The sequence below is a fragment of the Strix uralensis genome, chromosome 4 (assembly GCF_047716275.1).
Source record: "Strix uralensis isolate ZFMK-TIS-50842 chromosome 4, bStrUra1, whole genome shotgun sequence".
In the NCBI taxonomy this organism is placed as follows: domain Eukaryota; kingdom Metazoa; phylum Chordata; class Aves; order Strigiformes; family Strigidae; genus Strix; species Strix uralensis.
In genome coordinates, this window is record NC_133975.1 from 36,412,014 (window position 1) to 36,434,152 (window position 22,139).

General features: G+C 38.6%; 1 protein-coding gene across 13 annotated transcripts in view; it reads left to right on the forward strand.

Moving 5' to 3' along the window:
* SORBS2 (sorbin and SH3 domain containing 2) overlaps positions 1-22,139 on the forward strand; it is a 175,557-nt gene that overhangs the window by 138,864 nt on the left and 14,554 nt on the right. For 8 of the 13 annotated variants that reach the window (XM_074866354.1, XM_074866358.1, XM_074866355.1 and 5 more), the window contains 7 exons: positions 5,138-5,190; positions 5,868-6,055; positions 12,870-12,961; positions 15,584-15,630; positions 16,939-17,053; positions 17,151-17,279; positions 19,050-19,253. In XM_074866354.1, the coding sequence (XP_074722455.1) occupies positions 5,138-5,190; positions 5,868-6,055; positions 12,870-12,961; positions 15,584-15,630; positions 16,939-17,053; positions 17,151-17,279; positions 19,050-19,253 (828 nt within the window). Of the gene's footprint in view, positions 1-5,137; positions 5,191-5,867; positions 6,056-8,293; positions 9,854-12,869; positions 12,962-15,583; positions 15,631-16,938; positions 17,054-17,150; positions 17,280-19,049; positions 19,254-22,139 lie in introns of all 13 variants that reach the window. The other 5 variants (XM_074866362.1, XM_074866363.1, XM_074866364.1 and 2 more) reach the window with 2 other exon arrangements.

Sequence of the window (22,139 nt, forward strand, 5' to 3'; positions counted from 1 at the left end):
GAGGACAGGGACAACTGAGTTTACTGGACCGTGTGGATTCGATGGCCTGGCACATCTGACCCCCAGCAGTATAAGGCTGTAGTGGACACTGGTGCTCAGTGCACCCTAATGCCATCAAATTTTAAAGGAGCAGAACCCGTTTGTATTTCAGGAGTGACAGGGGGATCTCAACAGTTGACTGTATTGGAGGCTGAGGTGAGCCTAAGTGGAAAAGAGTGTGAAAAACACCCCATTGTGACTGGCCCGGACACTCCATGTATTCTTGGCATAGATTATCTCAGAAGATGGTATTTTAAGGACCTGAAAGGGTATCAGTGGGCTTTTGGTATAGCTGCCTTAGAAACAGAAGGAATTAAACAGCTGTCTCTGTAACCTGGTCTATCAGAGGATCCTTCTGTTGTGGGATTGCTGAGGGTTGAAGGACAACGGGTGCCAACTGCCACTACAACCATGCACCGATGGCAGTATCGCACCAACTGAGACTCTGTAATCCCTATCCATAAACTGATTCATCAACTGGAGAGCCAAGGAGTCATCAGCAAGACGCGCTCCCCTTTTAACAGCCCCATGTGGCCAGTGTGAAAGTGTAATGCAGAGTGGAGATTGACAGTAGATTACCATGGCCTGAATGAAGTCACGCCACCGCTGAGTGCTGCCGTGCCAGACATGTTAGAACTTCAGTATGAACTAGAGTTGAAGGCAGCCAAGTGGTACGCCACAATTGATATTGCCAACGCATTTTTCTCCATCCCTCTGGCAGCAGAGTGCAGGCCACAGTTTGCTTTTACCTGGAGGGGTGTCCAATACACCTGGAATTGACTACCCCAGGGGTGGAAACACAGCCCCACCATTTGCCAGGGACTGATCCAGACTGCACTGGAACAGGGTAAAGCCCCAGAACACTTACAGTACATTGATGACATCATTATATGGGGTAATACAGCAGAAGAAGTTTTTGAGAAAGGGGAGAAAATAATCCAAATCCTTCTGAGAGCCAGTTTTGCCATAAATCATAGTAAAGTCAAGAGACCTGCACAAGAGATCCAGTTTTTAGGAGTAAAATGGCAAGATGGACGTCGGCAGATTCCAATGGAGGTGATTAATAAAATAACAGCTACGTCCCCACCAACTAACAGAAAGGAAACGCAAGCTTTCTTGGGTGTTGTGGGTTTCTGGAAACTGCACATTCCAAATTACAGTCAGATTGTCAGCCATCTCTATCAAGTGACTCAGAAAGAGAATGATTTTGTATGGGGCCCAGAGCAGCAACAGGCTTTTGAACAAATTAAGCAGGAAATAGTTCATGCAGTAGCTCTCAGGCCAGTTTGGACAGGGCAAGATGTTAAAAATGTGCTCTACACTGAAGCCGGGAAGAATGGCCCTACCTGGAGTCTCTGGCAGAGAGCACCAGAGGAGACTCAGGGTTGACCCCTGGGATTTTGGAGTCGGGGATACAGATGATCAGAAGACTGCTATACTCCAACCAAAAAGGAGATACTGGCAGCATACGAAGGGGTCCGAGCTGCTTCAGAGGTGATTGGGACTGAAGCACAGCTCCTCCTGGCTCCCCGACTGCCAGTGCTGGGCTGGATGTTCAAAGGGAGTGTCCCCTCCACACACCATGCAACTGATGCCATGTGGAGTAAATGGGTCGCATTAATCACACAACGGGCTCGAACAGGGAGCCCCAGCCATCCAGGAATATTGGAAGTGATTACAAATTGGCCAGAAGGCAAAGATTTTGGAATGGTGCCAGAGGAAGAGGTAGCACGTGCTCAAGAGGCCCCGCCATATAATAAACTACTGGATAACAAGAAGCGATACGCCCTGTTTACTGACGGGTCCCGTCGCATTGTGGGGAAACATCAAAGGTGGAAAGCAGCTGTATGGAGCCCCACACGACGGGTTGCTGAAGCTGCTGAAGGAGAAGGTGAATCGAGTCAGTTCGCAGAGGTGAAAGCCATCCAGCTGGCCTTGGATATCGCTGAGCGAGAAAAGTGGCCGGTGCTCTACCTCTATACTGACTCATGGATGGTGGTAAATGCGCTGTGGGGGTGGTTACAGCAGTGGAAATGGAGCAACTGGCAGCGCAGAGGCAAACCTGTCTGGGCTGCTGAATTATGGCAAGATATTGCTTCTCGAGTAGAGAATCTGGTTGTGAAAGTACGCCATGTAGACGCTCATGTACCCAAGAGCCGGGCCACTGAAGAAAATCAGAACAACCAACAGACAGATCAGGCTGCCAAGATCAAGGTGGCTTAAGTAGATCTGGACTGGCAACATAAGGGTGAACATTTTCTGGCTCGCTGGGCCCATGAGTCCTCAGGCCATCAGGGAAGAGATGCAACATATAGATGGGCTCGTGACCGAGGGGTGGACTTAACCATGGATGTTATTGCACAGGTAATCCATGAATGTGAGACATGTGCTACGATCAAGCAAGCCAAACGGTTAAAGCCCATTTGGTATGGAGGACGATGGTCAAAATATAAATATGGAGAGGCCTGGCAGATTGATTATATTACGCTCCCACAATCTCAGCATGGCAAACACTATGTGCTTACAATGGTGGAAGCAGCCACTGGTTGGTTGGAAACTTATGCCGTGTCCCATGTCACTGCCCGGAACACCATTTTAGGCCTTGAGGAGAAAGTCTTATGGTGGCATGGCATGCCAGAAAGAATTGAGTCAGATAATGGGACACATTTCTGAAACAACCTCATAGATGCCTGGGCCAAAGAACCAGTTGAGTGGATATATCACATTCCCTACCATGCACCAGCCTCTGGGAAAACTGAGCGATACGATGGATTGCTGAAAACTACACTGAGAGCAATGGGTGGTGGAACTTTCAAACACTGGGACGTGCATTTAGCAAAAGCCACAATACCAGAGGATCTGCCAAGCAAGCTGGCCCTGCTTAGTCAAACCTCCTACATACCGTGGATGGGGATAAAGCCCCCGTAGTGCGCATTAGGAATATGTTGGGGAAGACCGTCCGGGTTACTCCTGCATTGGGTAAAGGTAAACTCATGCATGGGATTACTTTTGCCCAAGGACCTGAGTGCACTTGGTAGGTAATGCAGAAGGATGGAGAAGTCCAATGTGTGCCTCAGGGAGATTTGATTTTAGGTGAGAATAGCCAATGAACTGAACTGTCAAATAACCCTGTTATTGCACTTGGTGCCTTGCAACATTCCCATGCCACATCCAAAGCCTCCTGCTCAACCAACTGAGCCAACTCCACCTCATTCCTCCAGCCTTATAGACTGTCATAACAGATGGAACCCGAAGTTATGGACTAAATGAACTCAGCAGACATTGTGGTAGGATGGCTCATAGACTAAGGGAATGATATCTGTGAGACCTGGGAAAAAAGGGGTGGTGATTCCTTAGGATGCATTTGGAACCTGAGCACAACGTCAATGGTATGGAATAAGGGGTGGAAACTGTCCTGATTTCGACCAGGATGGAGTTATCTTTCCCTGGGTTGAGAGGGAGCACAGCTAGAGGGCCAGTGCCGATCAGTCATTGGGGTATTTCATCCCATGTGATGTCATGCCCAGGGATACAGGTGGGCGTGGGCTCTCTCTGGCACGTGCCATTTCCGGTCTGGTTGCATGTTGCTGTAGGGGCGGTCGACACACTCGGTAGCCACTGCTGCATTTTACCCATTTGTTTTTGGACTCACTATTGTTACTGTTGTTCTCTTGTTATATTTAGTAAATTCTTTCTTTTTATTCAGCCTACAAATTTTCTTCTTTTTGTCCCTCCCCTATTTCACCAGGGAGGGGGGAGGTGAATGGCCGGCCATGTGGCGTCTGGCTGCCGGCTGAGTTCAAACCTCAACATTGTCCTGATGGGATCACTTGGTGTATGCAGGTCTTAAATAACGAAACCTGTTGACAAATGAGCTTGTAACTGAACAATCATACTGACTTTATAGTGCCTCACCTGTAAAAGTAGTTTAAACAGTTACTCTAGAATGTCATTTAAACTATACAGTCCTCTGAAATCTGTTCTCAAATATTCTTAGATTATGGGTGACTTCTAGAAGTATACGTAAGTGTCAGTTAACAAATCTGGGTGAAGTCCTATTCATGAACTTGCAATTCAAATCACTGGAAAAAATAATATCTAACAAAAAAAGCACTTACACAGTCCATGAGTGCTCTTACTTCTGCAGACCTTCTGTACAGCGAAAAGCCTATAAGATTTTTCCATACAGAGAAAAAGTCTAAAAGACTTCTGTAGAGAGAAAAATAGTTCCTGCAGCTTACAAATCTGTATGATACTTCTATTTCCAGTCCATTGGGTTAGCTCTGAAGTGACATGCCAGGAACTCAAAACAAGTTTAACTTTTGAACCACGCTGCTTTGTACCCATGAAGAAATAGCCCAGGGACCATGGAGTTCGTTCCAGATTCATACCTCGTTACCAGAATTGGAGTATTACTTAATTCTGACTGCAGGCTTGAAATGTATTAAATGGTTAATTTAAAATTAGTAGTCATTTAAGGTTGGCTTTGTATTAAAATTATGGAGCACTACTCCATTCCATCTTCCAGGGTGCAGTACAGTGCAGTAGCTACTTCTGTAACTCCATAAGCAATCAGTAAAGTTCTGTGCTAAGAACTGTTCTTACCAGGAATATAAGGTGGTCAGCAACTAGCCGCCAACATCAAGAGTTTCTGGCTGTAATTGATTGTGGGATTTTGGTGGGTAACTGGAGGGGAGGAGAAGATCTTCAGACCTCACTTGCACATGAAGGAATTATTTTCAGATTTTTATGTTTTTATAGTAAAAGTTCATTTCAGCTGTTCTGTATCTATTTTTTAAAAGGGTATAGAGAAGCATGACTTCGGATCATTAGTTAGCAGTGCTTTAAAAGAAAAAACATTACTTGAACTAGAATATGAAATCAAATCTAGTTATGCTTTTTAGAAACTGCATAAGTATTCTCATGAAATATTGCAGCAGTATCTATGCTGGAGTGCCCAGGATGTTAATCATGATAGTCTGTTTTTATAGGATTTGTTACAGAGTAACAAAGCATAATCAAACATGATAACCAGAAATTTTTGTCACCCTTTTTTCAAATACATGCATATAACAGATTCATATATTTGTTTTCACAGACTTCTTTGTATCATCACTATTCAACAGACAAAGGCCTGGACAGGCCCTCTAGGTAAGACATACAGTATATGATTTCAGTAGACAGAGATTATATAGCCTGAGGGTTTTCTTTGTGACCTAAAACCATCAGAATTTGTGAAGAGTCAGATTTTAACATTCACCTTGTGAGCTACTGACAAAATAGAGATACATGGAGAGGGTGTTTGTATTGTGATATTGAATTTTACTTTTGTTTTACAAGGACTTACTGTTTACATTCAAAATAAGCCATGCTGCATTCTGGGTCTTTCCACTAACATCCCTGAAATTGTCTCAACTGCAGCGATCCATCATTTAACCTTACTGCTGCACTTTCAGTGCTTGTTTCCATAAGCTTGCTGCCTCATCTCTTCTCAGTCTCTTTTTCCTGTCTTTGTGCTGAATTTCTAGTACCAAAAAGTAGTCTAGAAAAACTTGATGCTTTTATTTCAAAGCCTTTTCTATGAAGATGACATAGCGATTTTGTATAAAACTTTAAAACGCTCAGGTGAAGAAGAAATTCGGCTTTTCTCTGTGAAATATGTTGTGATATGTCTGAGACCGGTGCTTCTCCCCTTTACATGTTTTTGATGTATTTGTTCTGGCCTTGTTTAATCTATAAACGAATAAATATAATTATGACCTTACTTTTTAAATTCCTGGATTCTGATCTCAGAATTAGACTGCTGCTAATACTGTTTATTTCTGTAGTTCTGCAAGTACTGCAAGTGACTACAGAAAAAGAAGGAAGTCAGAACCTGCTGTAAGTCATCAGAGGGTGCACAGTGATCAGAACGCAAACAGGCCCAGCCCAGGCCGTACAGATATGCAAGGCCCATATACCACCCTTAGAAAGCCTTTAACTAGCTCATCGCCTTCTTCTCCATCAAGAGCAAAAGGTAAGAGGAGATCACATTTGTTATAGCGGCAAACTACTGATGATGTGTTGTACAATACGTTGGTAGTAAATGACTGTCTGCTGTTGCTCAGTGCACTTCATTGGGAGATTTACTATATGAAGCAACAGCTTTGGGCCCTTCGTGACAGGCTAACTTGTTTATTCTTACATGTGTAATTTTAAGCTGAAAAGCTGGATTTGTAACAAGGCTTTTCCAGTTTCAACTGCTTATTCTAACAAAAAAAAAATGACTAAATGAAGACTGTGATTTGTACCACAATTTATAAACCCATAAAGTTTTATTAACTCCACTACTCTCTTATTAGATAATTGTGATTTTAAAACTGTTTTCAGCATATACAGAAAATAAATCAAGACAAATAGCATATAAGATTAAAGACATGTTTCCAGGATAGTAGACCTTTCAAATCTATAGCTGATGTCTTAGACATTGTCAGTTATCAGGACTTAATTTAATCAAACAAACATCCATAGTCTGATTTTTGATTTTATAAATCCTTGAAGTATTTAGTACAGCATATACAATCTAATTAGCTATTTTTCCAAGTAACTCACCATTCTATTACTGTTCTCCATGTCTCTCCAGAAAAGAGATAATTGAATCAGACGCTGGTTTGGGGTTTTGGGTGGGGTTTTTTTAGCAAGACAAAAGGTTTCCAGTAAAACATATGATAGAAGGTAACATACAGAGTAATATTATATACAATATGTATCCTTCTGTTTAAGTTATTATTATTCATTTAATTGCTGTATTTTCTAGCTATACTTATCAGCCTGTAGCTGTATTAGGGACTGTATAAACCTTTGTAAAAGTAAATTCCCACTGAAAAGAACACGATATTCAGGCTGCAACAGAATGCATCAAAGAAAAGCAGTGAAGAATATTAAGAGTGAAGTGATGGAAAAGCAAACGTATTTTAAACCTAGTGTTATAGCAGTAATTTTAAAAGTGGGTAAACTCATCCATTTGGTGTACCAGGCCAGGCAGTGAAAAGTTGGTAAATTCCAGTTACCTGCATTTACCTTTGACTACACCACTGATAATGAGCACTTACAATAACTTAAACATTTCCTGTGTTTGAAAATCCTTCCCTTAAGAACATCTACCACAGCTAATTAACTTTGAGAAGGTGACCTAGCTGTGTCACTCTGTTCTCTCCCAGCATTATGAAACTTACCATAATGTTAATTTTTCTTGGAAAAAATTTTTCTTGTTAAAGAAGCAGCACATTATAAACTGTTTGATCAGTATGGATTTTGAACTCAAGTGTTCCAGTTTCTGATCCAGATTCAAGTTGTTCTAGAAAGCAGATTGAGCTGTTTGAAGCATGTCCTGAACTGAATGTTGTCACTTGAGACCATTTTTGGAAGTTCAGTGCAAGTATGAGAGACCACAGTTCCAAATTTGTCTCATAGTGACTTCTAGATGTAGCATGCGCATAAAAATATGTCTCAAAACTTGCTCGAAAACTCAAGCTTTGTTGTGGAAGTCAATCTGAGGGCTGTTGTTTCTTCTACGTGCTGGTTAGGCTCAGTAAACTGATACATATTCCTTTACACCCATATAGCACTTCCTCAGCCGCTTTGTTCTGCCCTCCGTAAACTGTAGAAGGCACCCCTCCCTTCAGTGCTATCACACGGAGAAAAAGCAGGCTACTTATGCTACTTATGAACAACTGGAAGAAATTTCCTATTTGATTTTTATATAAAGATTTATCTTTATCTTAATTATCTTAGAATATGCAGTTGCTGTGAGCTCTGAGCATTATTCAGCTCAAAAATTCTGAACAGCCTCATTCAGAATGCACAGGTGGAAAAGTCAATATTTGACTGAGGTCTAGATTTGTTGTTTGGCTTCATCTTTAAATCCTTTGCAGCTTTTATTGTCTGTTGACCTGCTTCAAAATCAGTATTAATGCTTGTTTCTTATGTTGCTTTGGCGGGGGGGGGGGAGGGTAAAATCTCCATAATTCATGAGGAATTCTTTTTGATGTTCAAATTATCATAAGTACATTTTTACAGCTGGAAAATAACTTAATTATTAGCTCTGCTGCCCCAGGCTGTAGCAACCTATGTACTGACCTAAATTGATAGATGCATTAATTGCTGTCTCTTTTCTAGTCTTTCCTAATACTTACTGATGTTAATTCCAACTTTCTGAATCTTTTAATTTCTGGCAATGTCTCTTTTTTACCATGCTGCTCTATGGATTATAAAGGTGGGGATATTAGCAAAGTATATCCATCCCTTTTAAGTTATTCAGTGCACAACCACAACACCTCAAATGAATTAGATTACTGTAGCACTTACAGACAACATTTAGCTGTTCCAAATGATTCAAGAAGGGCAATCAGCTACAAGAATGGCTGGCAAATGACTCGTCAAAATGCAGAAGTCTGGAGCAGCACAGAAGAAACTGCTTCTCCAAAGAGAAAATCTCGTAGCTGCGATGATCTGTTAACAGATGATCGTGATAGCTTTCCTGATGCACAGGCCAAGTCTGAAAGCATGGGCTCTCTGTTATGTGAGGAGGACTCCAAAGAAGTTTGCTCAATTAACTGGGCCTCACCATATGTTGAGGGTCGTGGTAGTAGTAGGTCAAGAGTTCGTCACAGATCTGCACATGATGCCCCGGGTTTCCTAAAAATGTACAAAAAGATGCACCGCATCAATCGCAAGGACTTGATGAATTCTGAGGTGATTTGTTCTGTGAAGTCCAGAATACTGCAGTATGAAAAAGAACAGCACAAAGGTATTCTTCAAGGCTGGAGAGAATCTTCTACCGAAGAGGTGCCCAGAGACATGGTGCCAACCAGAATATCTGAATTTGAAAAATTAATTCAGAAGTCAAAATCAATGCCGAACCTAGGTGATGATATGTTGTCAACTGTTACATTAGAGCCTCCTAAAAATGGCTTATGTCCAAAGAGGCGATTTTCTATCGAATCTTTGCTGGAAGAAGAAAATCAAGGCAGACATCCCTCTCAGGTACAACGGAGCTACAAGTCTAAAACCCTCGTGCCAATTCATATTGAAGTGACCAGTGATGAGCCACAACGATCGCATATGGATTTTTCAGACAGCGATCAAGATGGAGTGGTTTCTGACCTCAGTGACTTTATTCAGATAGAGGGTTCATCCTTTTGTAGTGAAAGTGACTTTGACCACTTTTCCTTCACATCATCTGAAAGCTTTTATGGATCAGGCCATCACCACCACCACCACCACCACCACCACCGCCATCTCATCAGCTCCTGCAAAGGACGATGTCCAGCATCCTACACCCGCTTCACCACCATGCTAAAACATGAAAGGGCTAAACAAGAAACCACTGAAGATCCAAGGAGACAGGAAACAGAATCTGGCCTCTCTAAGATAGCATTCCTAGTCAGTCCAGTGCCTTTCCGGAGGAAAAAAAGTGCAGCTCCTAAAAAACAAACTGAAAAGAAAAAATGCAAGTCATCTGTATTTGAAGCACTTGATTCTGCACTTAAAGACATCTGTGACCAAATTAAAGCTGAAAAAAGAAGGGGAAGCTTGCCCGACAACAGTATATTACACAGACTTATTACAGAGCTGCTTCCAGACATTCCAGAAAGGAATTCATCTCTTAAAGCTCTGAAAAAGAGTCCCATGCATCAGCCTTTTCATCCACTGCCTCCAGATGGTGCTATCCATTGCCCACTGTACCAGAATGATTGTGGAAGATTACCTCTTAGTGCCTCTTTTCCAGACATGGACGCAACTAACAACAATGATAGTGCACTGTGTTTCCAAGGTGGATTAACTTTCTTCCTCTATCCTTGTGATTTACTTATCCAGCCTGACTCCCTGTATTTCCCACCCTTTCTCATTCCATTTTTATTTGTGTTGTCTATAAGAAACTTTCATCCCACAAAATTCTTAATGAAGGATGTCATTTTTACGTAAGTGATGAGGATAGATAAATTTGCTGTCTATTCACAAAATACAGTAATCTGGACAACTGGAGTAACAATGTATTTCAACTAATAGATTATTAGTGCTAAAAATTACAATGGTGTTATTAAATTAAGCAATGCGGGGTTTTTTCCTCAAGAAAAAGACCTTACAAAAAGTAAATGCATGCATCATAAGATGCTGGTGAAAACAATATACAGATAGCCCTTCCTTTATTATTTAAAAAAATAAGAAATCTGCATCTAAAACATGTTGTACTGTATAGTTTTGGTGCATGTAAGTGATAAAAATGCTGTTAATTCTGCCAGTATCATAGAAAGTTGATTCTGTTTTCTCATGAAAATACATGAATTCCACTGCTTTATATTACTTTTTGTGAATAGACCTTAAGGTCATTTTAGGAAGCTTCCATTTCCACTGTTCAAATAATACAATTTCCAATTTCTGTGGCAGCAAAACTAATTCTTCTCATATAGAATTTTAAAATATCTATGAAGTTTAGAGAAAATTCCTATCCTCTTAGAAGGGGAATTTTCAATAAAACTTGAATGTCATTGTCAGGGTGAGTATAGCTTTTTTAAAAAGTCTGTCTTGACAGTGATCTGGTTTTAAAGTTAATGCTTTGAATTGTTCATTGCTCCGCTCTCTTTTTCTCAAAAAATTGCTTGAGCTTAAAACGTTTTTAAAGTTTAACCTTGCAATATTAAAAGAAGCAAACTAGATTCGGATGATTTAGATTAACACCTTTGGCAAGTCTGTAATTTATTGCTCTTTTTAAATGGTAGCATTTCTGTGTTAAAGAATTCTGCTTCTGGACATACAGTCCTCTGTGACAGAGCATCTTTGAGAATTTGATGACATTACAAAACTATTCTTGAAATCACAAATGGATGTAAGAGAGAATGCCTTCAATTATGTAATATTTGATCACATCCATCTTACCTTTACCTTACATCTTTTTCTGTAACTTTTACAAGTACCACACTAGTAAATATGTATTTCAAGAGGAATCAGAATTGAAGCTGTTACCATCTCTTCTTAGCTAGTTAAGATAGACATATTGAGAACAGAGAGTTTGGTAAAAAACAGCTATAAAATGCAGTTCAGAATTGAATTAGTGATACTTGAGGCCTGATCATGATTAACCCTGGCAGGCAGTACTACACGATGAGACTGAAGTTGTTGGAAATTGCACTGGTCACATATCACAGTTGCTAAATGAGAATTGTCCAGTCCTTGGAAATAAAGAAATCCACAGGGCAGAGCAAACAGGGATTCCTAATAACTTCTGCATCTATGAAGGAGCCTGGCATGAAGAAAGTGGTACTCTCTGTCAACATTAATATCTCTAAAGTAGCATGGAGAATGAATATAGCAGAATATTCCATTGACTTCCATCAGCACCAGTCATGGCTGAGCTCTACTTGTAATGAAGTTTCATGTTTTGCTGGATCTGTGTGTGTCTCTTACAGCCACCATCCACATGGAGACCCCAAGGTCATAGCACAAACTACTGAAAAACTACCAATATTGACTGCATAAGGAGCTGCATAGAAATAAAGGAAATAGTTCTTCCTAAAGCTTCTGCATTTTCACTCCTTCCCTCCCATGTCCTTTTCTTTATTCTAGAGCTTAAAGAAAAAAATAGATGTGTTTGGAGGCATTATATCTTTAGTTTTATGCAGTGAGCATAGAACCTCATTCACAGGCACATGCCATATCAGCAAAGGTGTCCAGAATTGGGACTGTGATATACTTGTTGGTGATGACATGTTTGCCACCAATGACATAAATAATACAATTATCTCATTTTTTGCCTCCACTGTATTTATCATAGCCTCAAATTTTTGTGGCTTAGGAAATAGCCCACTGGAGACCATTTATATCTTTCTTCTGTAAGACACCAACATAATGGATGAGATGCTTTAAATTGTTTTTCTTCCACTTGTACTTCTTTAGAAATGTATGGGCTTGATAAGAACAGATTGTGTGAATGAAGTCAAAGGAAGACAAACATCAGTCATGTCTCCACTAGCAAGTATCACTGTGGCAGTAGGAGACTGAAATAGTAAATCTCAGAAGTCAAGAGGTAGTTCATTTCATCCTCTGATCTGAAATAATTCTGTTATATTTTCATTTCACATTGGCAACTTGCAGAGCTATAAAAAGTGTAAGATTTTGATTTTATTTGTATTAAAACATGAAAAGATGTATTCACCGTCCTGTAATATACCATCCTGCAATAAACATTAGTAAACTGTGCTTTAGAGAAAATCTGCCACATAGATTGGTGAGTAATGATTTGTACTCCATCTCTTAAAACAGAGTTGTTTTTATGAAATAACATCCTTTTAAATTTCCTTGTGCTGCCTAACACGTGCCCCTGGTAAAGTAGAAATACATCTTAGATTACTTAGGAGGAAACCATTTTTCTTCACTATTTCTCATTAAAGCATGCTTTAAACATATTTTGTGCATGTAATTATGTGTTTATATTGTTGGCATTCCAAAAAATAGTTTCATGCAACCTGGTGAAGTCCTGGTACTGTTGTCATGTCTTCCATTTGGTCCAGTAGGGATGCATCCCCTCATACAGTGAGGCGTAATTGTGCTCTCTTGATCCTTTATCATATATTCTTCTGCTGGGGATCAGAGGACAGCCTTTGCCTTTGCTTGAGAGCTAGTATCTTTTTTTTCTTTAAAGGTGTACTTTAGCCATCATATCATGTGCTTTTTTTTCTATCAAAGGTAAAAGATTTCAATATCTCTTCACCCCCCTAAATGAAACCAAGAAGCATCACAGATATGAATGGCTTGTTTAATTTACCATAGTTTCACATAATTTCTGTTTTCAGTAGACCAGGAGTCTCCTGGAAGCTATTCTTCTGCTTTCACTGATGTGGGACGATGTACTCCAAGGGAGAGAAGAGGAACTGCAGATAAAGAGGTAGTGAAACAACAATAAATAATGCAGCAATATGCATATGGAAAATTGGTAGCTTACCCGAGACAAGATTTGTTTTGGTTTTAAGACACTGTAATGTTACAGACTAGATGGGACAGGATCCTTCTTTTTCATTAAGGAGATTGATACTTCAAGAAATTAAATGAATATCAAGCTTTGTAAAATAAGCTGTGTCTTCTATTTCTGTTTAGATGTGGACATAAGTTTACTAGTCATTGATAGGCTTTGTCAGAGTTGATCGGAGTGGGTGTTTGGGACAGAGAAAAATAGCGGGTGTGACCAGGGAAAGGCTTTTTCGAGAACCAGAGCATTAAACAAAGAACTGCCTCAGTAGTTTCAAAACTGATAAGAAAGAACATCGGTATTTCACCATTATTTTTGTTTAGAAAAAGCAAAACCTCTGCTGTTTGTGTGTTAGACAAAACCACTTATCCTAAGAGCGACCTCTAATTTCTGTAACAGTTGGTGATTGTAATTATATACTGACTGCTTGTATTAATGCTTTGGACGAGGAAATGGAAGCAGGCATACAACCTTTAAAGTAACATAAAGTATCGCTGAAAAGTATACACAGAAAAATGGAGTATATCATTCAGTATCTTAAGAATATTTCTAGAGCTAGAAATACAAATGCTCTCCAAACAGGCTTCAAGGGATTTTATTCAATCTTAAGGTAAGTGCATTTATATTAACCAACATCTGCAGACCATAGGTTGTTAACATTTTTCATTGATTTTTGTTAAAATATTGCACAAAATAATGGCAGCATAAGAGAGTACTGTATTTTAATTGCTGATATTTAAGTTTTCGCTCTAGGCCATCTACCTTGTTAAATGGTGGTACAGGTTAGAACTGGTTACAGGATCTGACTTCAGACCCACTTACATGCCTTATGGTTACATTGCTGCAATTCGATTAAGAGCCTGATTTTAAAAAAAAGACTGCTCATTACAAAATAAAGGTTTAAAAAGTCCCAGGAGCCATATTGTGTGCTCCTTTTAAAGAATTTTGTGACATTGAAAGTCATCTTTCAGTTTGAAAATACATAAAATACTTACACTAGAAGCCATTCTTAATATCGCTGTAATTTAAAAAGATGAAAGAAGAAAGGCTTCTTTATTTCCAGTATGTTTTGTACATTTCCAGGTATTTCATATTTAATCAGCTCCACTGATCTTTTAATATTATCCCCCTTCTTCCATTATTTACTTTACTAGTTGTTGCAGAACCAGCTGTACCAAAATTGGGAAAGAGTGAAAAGGGCTTAGCTACAGTTCATGATATGAATATCCCCTCCCATCTAAAAGACTGATTTTAACAACAGCAGTGAACAGAAAAATGCTTTTAAATTTAGGCTATGTTATTTGAAGGAGACCTATAATGGAAAATTGTATTAGTATTACAAAATGCAGGTTGACAGGATCCCTGTAATAACTTTGGGGGCTTTTTTATTATAGCAAAGATAATGCTCTAGATATGCTAAATTTGCTAGCCTTTAGACGATAAGAAGGGAGGGAACCCAGTCAAGAAGATCTGGCCTGGGAGAAAGGTAAAATGCAAAACTTACAAGTGTCCCTTTTTGTTCCTCTCATATAAGGATGTGCACCCTTACATCATTACAAATAGCATCTCTCAGAAATAGCGTAATCGGCTCATTCTTGTCACTAGTATATCCTAGAGAGAGATTTTTTTAAACGTAGCAATCTCATCTGTGCAAGTACTTGCAGAGAAAGACTAAATCACTTTAACTAAATAACCTCACATGAGACTGCTAATCACTTCTTGCAGCTTCCTCTGAAGTATCTAGTGCTGATTACCCACGAGAGGCAGACACTAGATGAGTGAGGCTCTTGGGTCAGATCACAGTTTGTGTTTTCAGCACAGCTTTGAAAACAGTGAAAGTGTGTCAACCTCACAGGGGAGGAGAGTCAGGGTTGTTAACAGGTTTTTTTGAAACAATATTGAGCTTACAGCTACTTGGTGATAGAACTTGATAAATATATGAAAGGAATGATATGATGTGATTGCCTGTGATAGATAGCTGCACAGGTGACTCAGGAGATCCCTTCCAGTCCTGTGTTGCTCAGACTTTCTTAAAAATGTGATTATAAAAATTTAAAATATTCCCAACCTTTTCCAGCTGTCAGAGTAATTTTTCCTTTTTATATGTATATATAAAATGTGATGCAGTATTTGCAGTTGAAATTAGCCTAAAGATAACAAGTTTAATGGAAGAAGCAGCTAAAGTATTACAGAATATTAAGCATATGAATTTCCATTGTACCTAAAGATCTAGTTACCTACAAGTCACACTGGCATTTATTTAACTTTTTTTTTTACTTTTGTAGTTCTCTTAAACATAAAATTGCAAAGCAGTCTATATTAAAATTTAGCTGCTATTTCTATTTTTTACAATAATAAGTCCCAAACACCTAACTGCCTTAAAAAAAGGAAGCTGTGTATTTAATTGCCTATTACTGCAAGAACCACTGTAAGGCACACGTTCTTTTCTTTTTGGATCTTGGTCACCTTTTTAAAAGCTGAAACATGTTTTCCTTATAGTCATACTACCTGACTGTATTAATCACTTTGCCTACTTTTCAGAAACTGCCAGCTAGAGCTGTATATGACTTTAAAGCTCAGACTTCTAAGTAAGTACCAGACTTTTGTTCATTTAAGAATTCATAATTCAAGAACACTCTTTCTAGCACTTGTGGCAGCTAACTGCTGTTCTGGACAGTTTCAACAGCAAATGCCATGGAAGCAGAGGGCCCTGCTTGCTGTCACAGTAGTCTGTGCATTAGCAAACTGTGTGAGAAGTTGTTTTGTAAAAAAATGTCTTAAATTATTATATTCTCCATTGTATTTGTTTGAACACATGAATGGCTGTGCATCTTCAGCCATCTAGAGCATGGGTCCTGAGGGTCACCCACTGAATGCTCTTGGTTGTGAATTGTATTTAGGTTACACAAATATTGTCATAGATTGCATGCTTATCAAAATTCTGTATAGTGCTTCAGCATCTTCCTGTCTGTCTTGATACACAGGCTCTCTGCAGGACATGACATGTCCCATACCAAGACAAACCACAATGGTCCATAAGAAAAACAAAATCAGGAAACCCTGGTTTAGGCTATGAAAGAATCAAAGTAGAGTGTCTATATTTCATTCCTGCTGTTGTTCTGATGATCCAGGGCATTTAAATGATCTTTAGATAGGCCAGACATTGACACTAGAATTATACTAGCTCTGTCTGGTAGAAAACTCACAACTTGAATTATCAGAAAAGCAGATCAGCTGTTGAAAAACCAAATGGATGATACAGCAAAGAACTCCCAGGCCAGGGCCTGAAAATATTCTTAATGATTTGGATATTTCCCTTTTTTGGTATCCAACATTAAGCATATCATAGGCCCCAAGTATCAGAAATAGTGAGAACATAATCCTGAGTTCTTCGTGCTTCTGAACAGTTGTCTTGAAAGAAAAATGCAGAGAGCAGAGGCACACCAAGCTGTGCTGCTGCAAAAAAGGCAGTAATAGGCCATAGAGACATGGGATATATTCCACAGTTTTCCCTACTGCTTTTATAAAGAACTGACCAAATACCCCTCAGATGCCTGTCATAAAAGCAGCATCTAAACAGGTGATCCAAAAGACATCATACTTGCATGCAGACCCTATACTATGTGTTCTGGTAGTAACTAGCAATACCTCCATGGAATCACAGTGTAAAGCAGGCCTATATAACTTACAGATAGAACCTGGGATTCATAGATGTGAATCATTTCATTTTATATGGTATGATCAAGTGGTGAATTTACTACAGCTGTGACACTTTCTTCAAATGTTTAGTTGCTACATTCTTTTTCAGTTCCAAACTGTAAAGGTCTCAGAAACTATGCAGGTGGAAGAGTTAAATATAAAGCTGTAAACATCTGATTTAAATAAATTTGTTACAGAGAGCTGTCCTTTAAGAAAGGAGATACTGTCTATATCCTCAGGAAAATTGATCAAAACTGGTATGAGGGTGAGCACCATGGAAGAGTTGGAATATTCCCAATTTCCTATGTCGAGGTTTGTTCTCTGTTTTAATTTCTTGAATTAGTTTGGGTAATGGGTTCACAAACTGCCTGGGAATGATGAAAATTTGTGGTTTTTCTTTTTCCCTTAGAAACTTTTTCTCCCAGAAAAAGCACAGCCTGTCAGGCCACCTCCCCCTGCACAGATTGGAGAGATTGGAGAAGCCGTTGCCAAATATAATTTCAGTGCAGACACAAATGTGGAGTTATCACTTAGGAAGGTACAGTTTAGAACTTCTCTATCAAAATACCATTATAGTATCTACTGCTACACAGAATTAAGATATAGGTAAATACTGTGCACTGGTGCACTCTGCATTCAATATTTGCTATGCACAAAGCAATGTAATGGTAGGAAACTACTGACATACTAACACAGTATCTTATTGGCTTGCAGTCTTTCACAGCCACGTGCAAATAGTTTAAATATGTTGTGCGTGTAAACTGGATTGTGGTAGATTAGCACATGCAAACGTCTGTTAACTGCCCACCTGAATTTCCAGTTTTCATTTCAATTATCCATTCCTTTTTTTAATAATTAGTTCTTGGTGTTACACCTATCATGGTAAAGTTTTTAATATAGAATAGAAAAATACAGAAAAGATAAAATAGAGGAAAAAAAGACTCAGATATTTTTGTGAATGTACCAGTTCTTGCAAATATTTAATTTAATAACACTCTCCTTTGTATAATATTCTCTTATCTTTTCTGTGCACATCCTGGTGGTTATACTTTATTGCACATGAGCAAAATAGTGTTTAATTTCTGAGGTTTGAGAGACACTGGAATGTTACCACTGTAGAGAAACTTTATTATTGCAGATATTACATACTTAGTTGCAAGTAGTATATACTTTTTATCCACTGGAAAGTTCTGCCTCTTTTTTTTTAAGAATTAGAATTCATAGAAGTTATTCAGTGGTTTGTTTTTCTTTTCAAATAAGAGTTAAGGATACAGTTTTATGATGCTGACCTAGAGCATAATCCAGCATCACTGAAGATAATGGGTGTTTTTCCACTCATTTGAGATTGGTAAACATCAAAGGGGTCTAGAAACAAATCAGGAATAGGAACTTAAGAAAAGTAGGGGTTGGGGGTAGTTTGATGATTTATTCATTTTTTAAATTCTCTTTTGTGCTTATTGTGGTGGTTGTAATCTTGACAGCCCAGTTTTGGATTGTTTTTAAAAGTTAACTTGCACTGGTTTTCTTTCGTTCCATCCCACTAAAGATAATTTTGGGGTACTCCACAAATGAACCACAGAAACAAAATTACAGAAACCCAAAGAGAACACAAAACTAAGAGGGAAGGATTTGTTACAAAAAGACACATGGTAAAAAGCTCATCATGTAAAACAAAGAAGGAGGTAGCCCACAAAGTTTCACTACAGAGAAAAGTTTGAATAGGAAGTTGATATTTTCCATTTCAGTTGCTAAGCTCTCTAAAAACAGCAAGTGACCCACCACCCATCTTTTTTACACAGGAAAAGCACTTCTTTCTCTCATCTTTCCCATGAACTCACTTTTTAACTTTCTACTTCCACTTATTCCAGTTCTACTGATAACAAAGCACTTTCACGGATTTCATTGTTTAACTTTTATCACTTTTAAGGAAAAATGGGCATAGCAGTCACTATTGCATATTACAGTTACGCTGTTAGCTAGTAGTTTGGCCAACAGTTAAACCGGGTTACGTTCCAGAGAAAAGTTTAAATGTTAGTCCCCCAACCAAGAATAGGAGACTACCTGAGATTCCCCTCTGATAAAAAAATAGCATTTGCAGTCCATGACTAGCCCCCTGTTTTGCTGGAATGGTAGTTGTATACATGGTTATTATAAACGGGAGGAGAAATGTGAAAATGGAGACGATTCTCAAGACTGATGGGAAACAGCACTGCAGGGAGAATAATACTATGTGTTCAATAATATCTGCTATTCAAAAAATGAACTTACAGTGTATCTGCTGATAACTTATTTTCATAATGTATTTCAGGGAGACAGAGTAATTCTTCTTAAGCGAGTTGATCAAAACTGGTATGAAGGTAAAATACCAGGAACCAACAGACAAGGCATCTTCCCAGTATCCTATGTAGAAGTCATCAAAAAGAATGCATCAAAAAGTGTTGATGACTACTCTGATCCTCCAATACCCCAAAGCTATTCTAGTGACAGAATACACCATTTAAGCTCAACTAAGGTAAGGATTTTTTTTTCTTTGCTATCACCCCTAGAGTGGGTTTAGAAGGACTTGTAATTTTTTTTGTTAACATAAGATAATACGTAATTTATGCATTAAGTACACTACATTTTCTTTCCTGCATAGGTAGAATTGCATTGCTGACTTGTTACTAAAGTATTTTAGTGGCTGAGTGTGTGTCTTGTATTCTTCCAGGGTTTTTGCTCTTTTTTTCCATTAGCCTTTACATTATTGAGAGTAGGGCCAGGCAGAATTTGGGCAGAAAAATCAAGCCAACAGAACAAAATTTATTTGGGAACCTTAGACAGAATTTGAACATTAAAGATATGTCTAGCAGACTTTTCATATTGCAATATGAAGACATTCCCATAACACAGCTGACCTAAAAGGCTGCAGTCCCATGAGCATGCAGAGGGCAAGCAGTTTGTGTGGGGACGCAGCTTGCCAAGACCAGTTCTGTGCCTTTCAAAGTAGAGAACAGCTAATGATTCTGTACCATAACCCTCCTCCTTTTCCCATTCACACTTGAGAAAGAGGCTGTTGGTACAACAGAGGTTCTTTGGAGCGGTACGACAACAGTGACAGTATTGTTTCATTTAGTGGTGAGGCAAATGTCATCACATTGTCAATGAACTTGGATTCAGACTTTTATAGTTGTAATTTTTCACACCAAATGTCTGCCATAGGTTCTGAATTCTTTTCTTTTCTAGTCTGTATAACAACCACAAATACAGGATGTTGCAAAAAGATTCCTGTGTTGTGATTTATCATTCATTTGCGAGATTTCAGTCACCTGTGCAGGGAACATAACCTCTTCGGCAGTGATAGAAACTAAGAAATTTTCTGCATACAAACGGTGATGAGCATTAATGTATTATCAATGATTTTGAACGCTCAGGATGGAAGTTTTTCTGAATCTTTCTCTTTACCTTTGTTGTTTATCCTTCAGCATGGGCAGTGGGGTTTGTGCATAATTATAAACTTCTTATCCTGCTATTAATCTCTATTTGTTTCATTTGGTTTTGTCCCCTTTTCTACTTTCATATACTTGCATATTGGTGCTCGTTTATGTGCTTCAGCTTTGAGATAAGTTCTACATTTATTTGCGGCTTTGGGGACAGCTACCAAAGTATGTCATTTATAGACAACAGTGGCCTCTGAAAATACTGCTTACAACTAAACAATATTAGCTGGTTTTGGATAGTTGCTAGAACAGGTCTTGTCTGGTTTTCCAGAATGTGTCACAACAGAGAACTAGCTCCTCTCTCCTCCATTCCAACAAAACTGTTGAATAGAAGTAGCATCAAATTCTGTAGCTACAGACTGAGGGATTCCTAAGCTAGGGCCTCTTATTATTTCAGGGATCCAGAGGTTCCTGAAGGCAAGTCAACAGTATGAGGCAACTTAGGTGCTCCATATTAGAGCTCTGTCTCTGTATTTGGAGATGCCTCCCTCCCCATTTTCTGTGGAGCAGGCTTGTCTCTTAAGGCATCCTGCAGCTAAAGCTGGTGTTTGTGTAACCCCTATAACCCTTGTTGAGCACAGGTGATTCTTCAGAACATTTACATTCAGGGGAAGAAGGTGGAAGAAGCCTTATTTGTAACACAGGAAATTTTTGCAATCATCTGGTTCTAGCATGAGTAAAAAAAAAAAGCCATTGCTGACACTTTTAAACAGACATCTTGTTTCTGAATTCAACTGTATTTAGAAGTGGCAATACACTGTAAGAAGACATCTTGTTCCTGACTACCTAGAAGGACTTTAGCAGTCCTGAAGGTGTTTTGGAGTTTACCACAATTACTGGTATCATTTTCCCATTCCTTTGGAGTTTTTTAGCACGTATCACTCCCTATTGCTAGAGAATTGCACTAAACTTCTTTGGCCTAATGTCAATAAAAATAAATAAGCAATACAAGTCAGAAGCAAGCTTTGCTCTCCTTAACTTGGCCTAGACCATCTATGTCTTTAGCTCTAGTGCAGCCTATAACCACGGGAAACTAAAGATGGCAATGTCTCCTTGGCAGTATTATTGACCTTAAAACCACAGGTTAGAGGCCCTTGTTCAAGAGGAAAGATGAGGGAAAGAGATTGAGTATTGCTTGTAACAGCCTAGCTCTGTTCTAGCAGACTGCATTGTATCAGTCTGTACTGCTTACTTTGGTACAGAAGACTCTGTAACAAAGGTTTGTCTAACTATAAAATAAAGCTATTTGCCTCAAGAAAACTCAAACCAGAAGGTAAGTAAGTTAACCTTCCTATTCTGCGACGTTAATTTAGCCTTTTGAAATTATTTTCCTATTCTAGAGTAATACTTAAAGTCTAAAGCAGTTCAGATAACTTAGAGATGTACATCTAATTATTCTGGATAATTCTAACAATGAGATCAAAATATTTTTCACTTAATTTTAATTTTGAGGATTAATAGTAACAAAAATGCATTTTCAGTATTTACTGAAGCAATGGATATCTACTGATGCTGTGTACGTATGACTCACCAGTCTCTCATTCTTACAAAAGGATGTTTCTTTTACCAGAAGGATACTTCAATCAATATTATGTAACGGTACTCAAAATACACTGCTGTGTACTGTGCTGCCACTATTTTAAAAGCATTGTTGACTGCCTACATTCAATTAGGATTGAATGTACCTTTCACAAATGTTGATGTCATTTTGAACTAATAGGGTTATTTTTGAAAAAAAATGCATTCTGTAGCTGCTTATGCCTTAATAAAAGTATGCTATGTATTAAAGATGTTTCTTAAACATTTACTGAGAAGTACTAAGAAAAAGTAGGAGTGTTAACATTAGGATAATTAGAAATCATGTCAGTTGTTACAGTTTAAAAGAAACACTTCATGACATCTGAAGTATACTTCTGAAAATG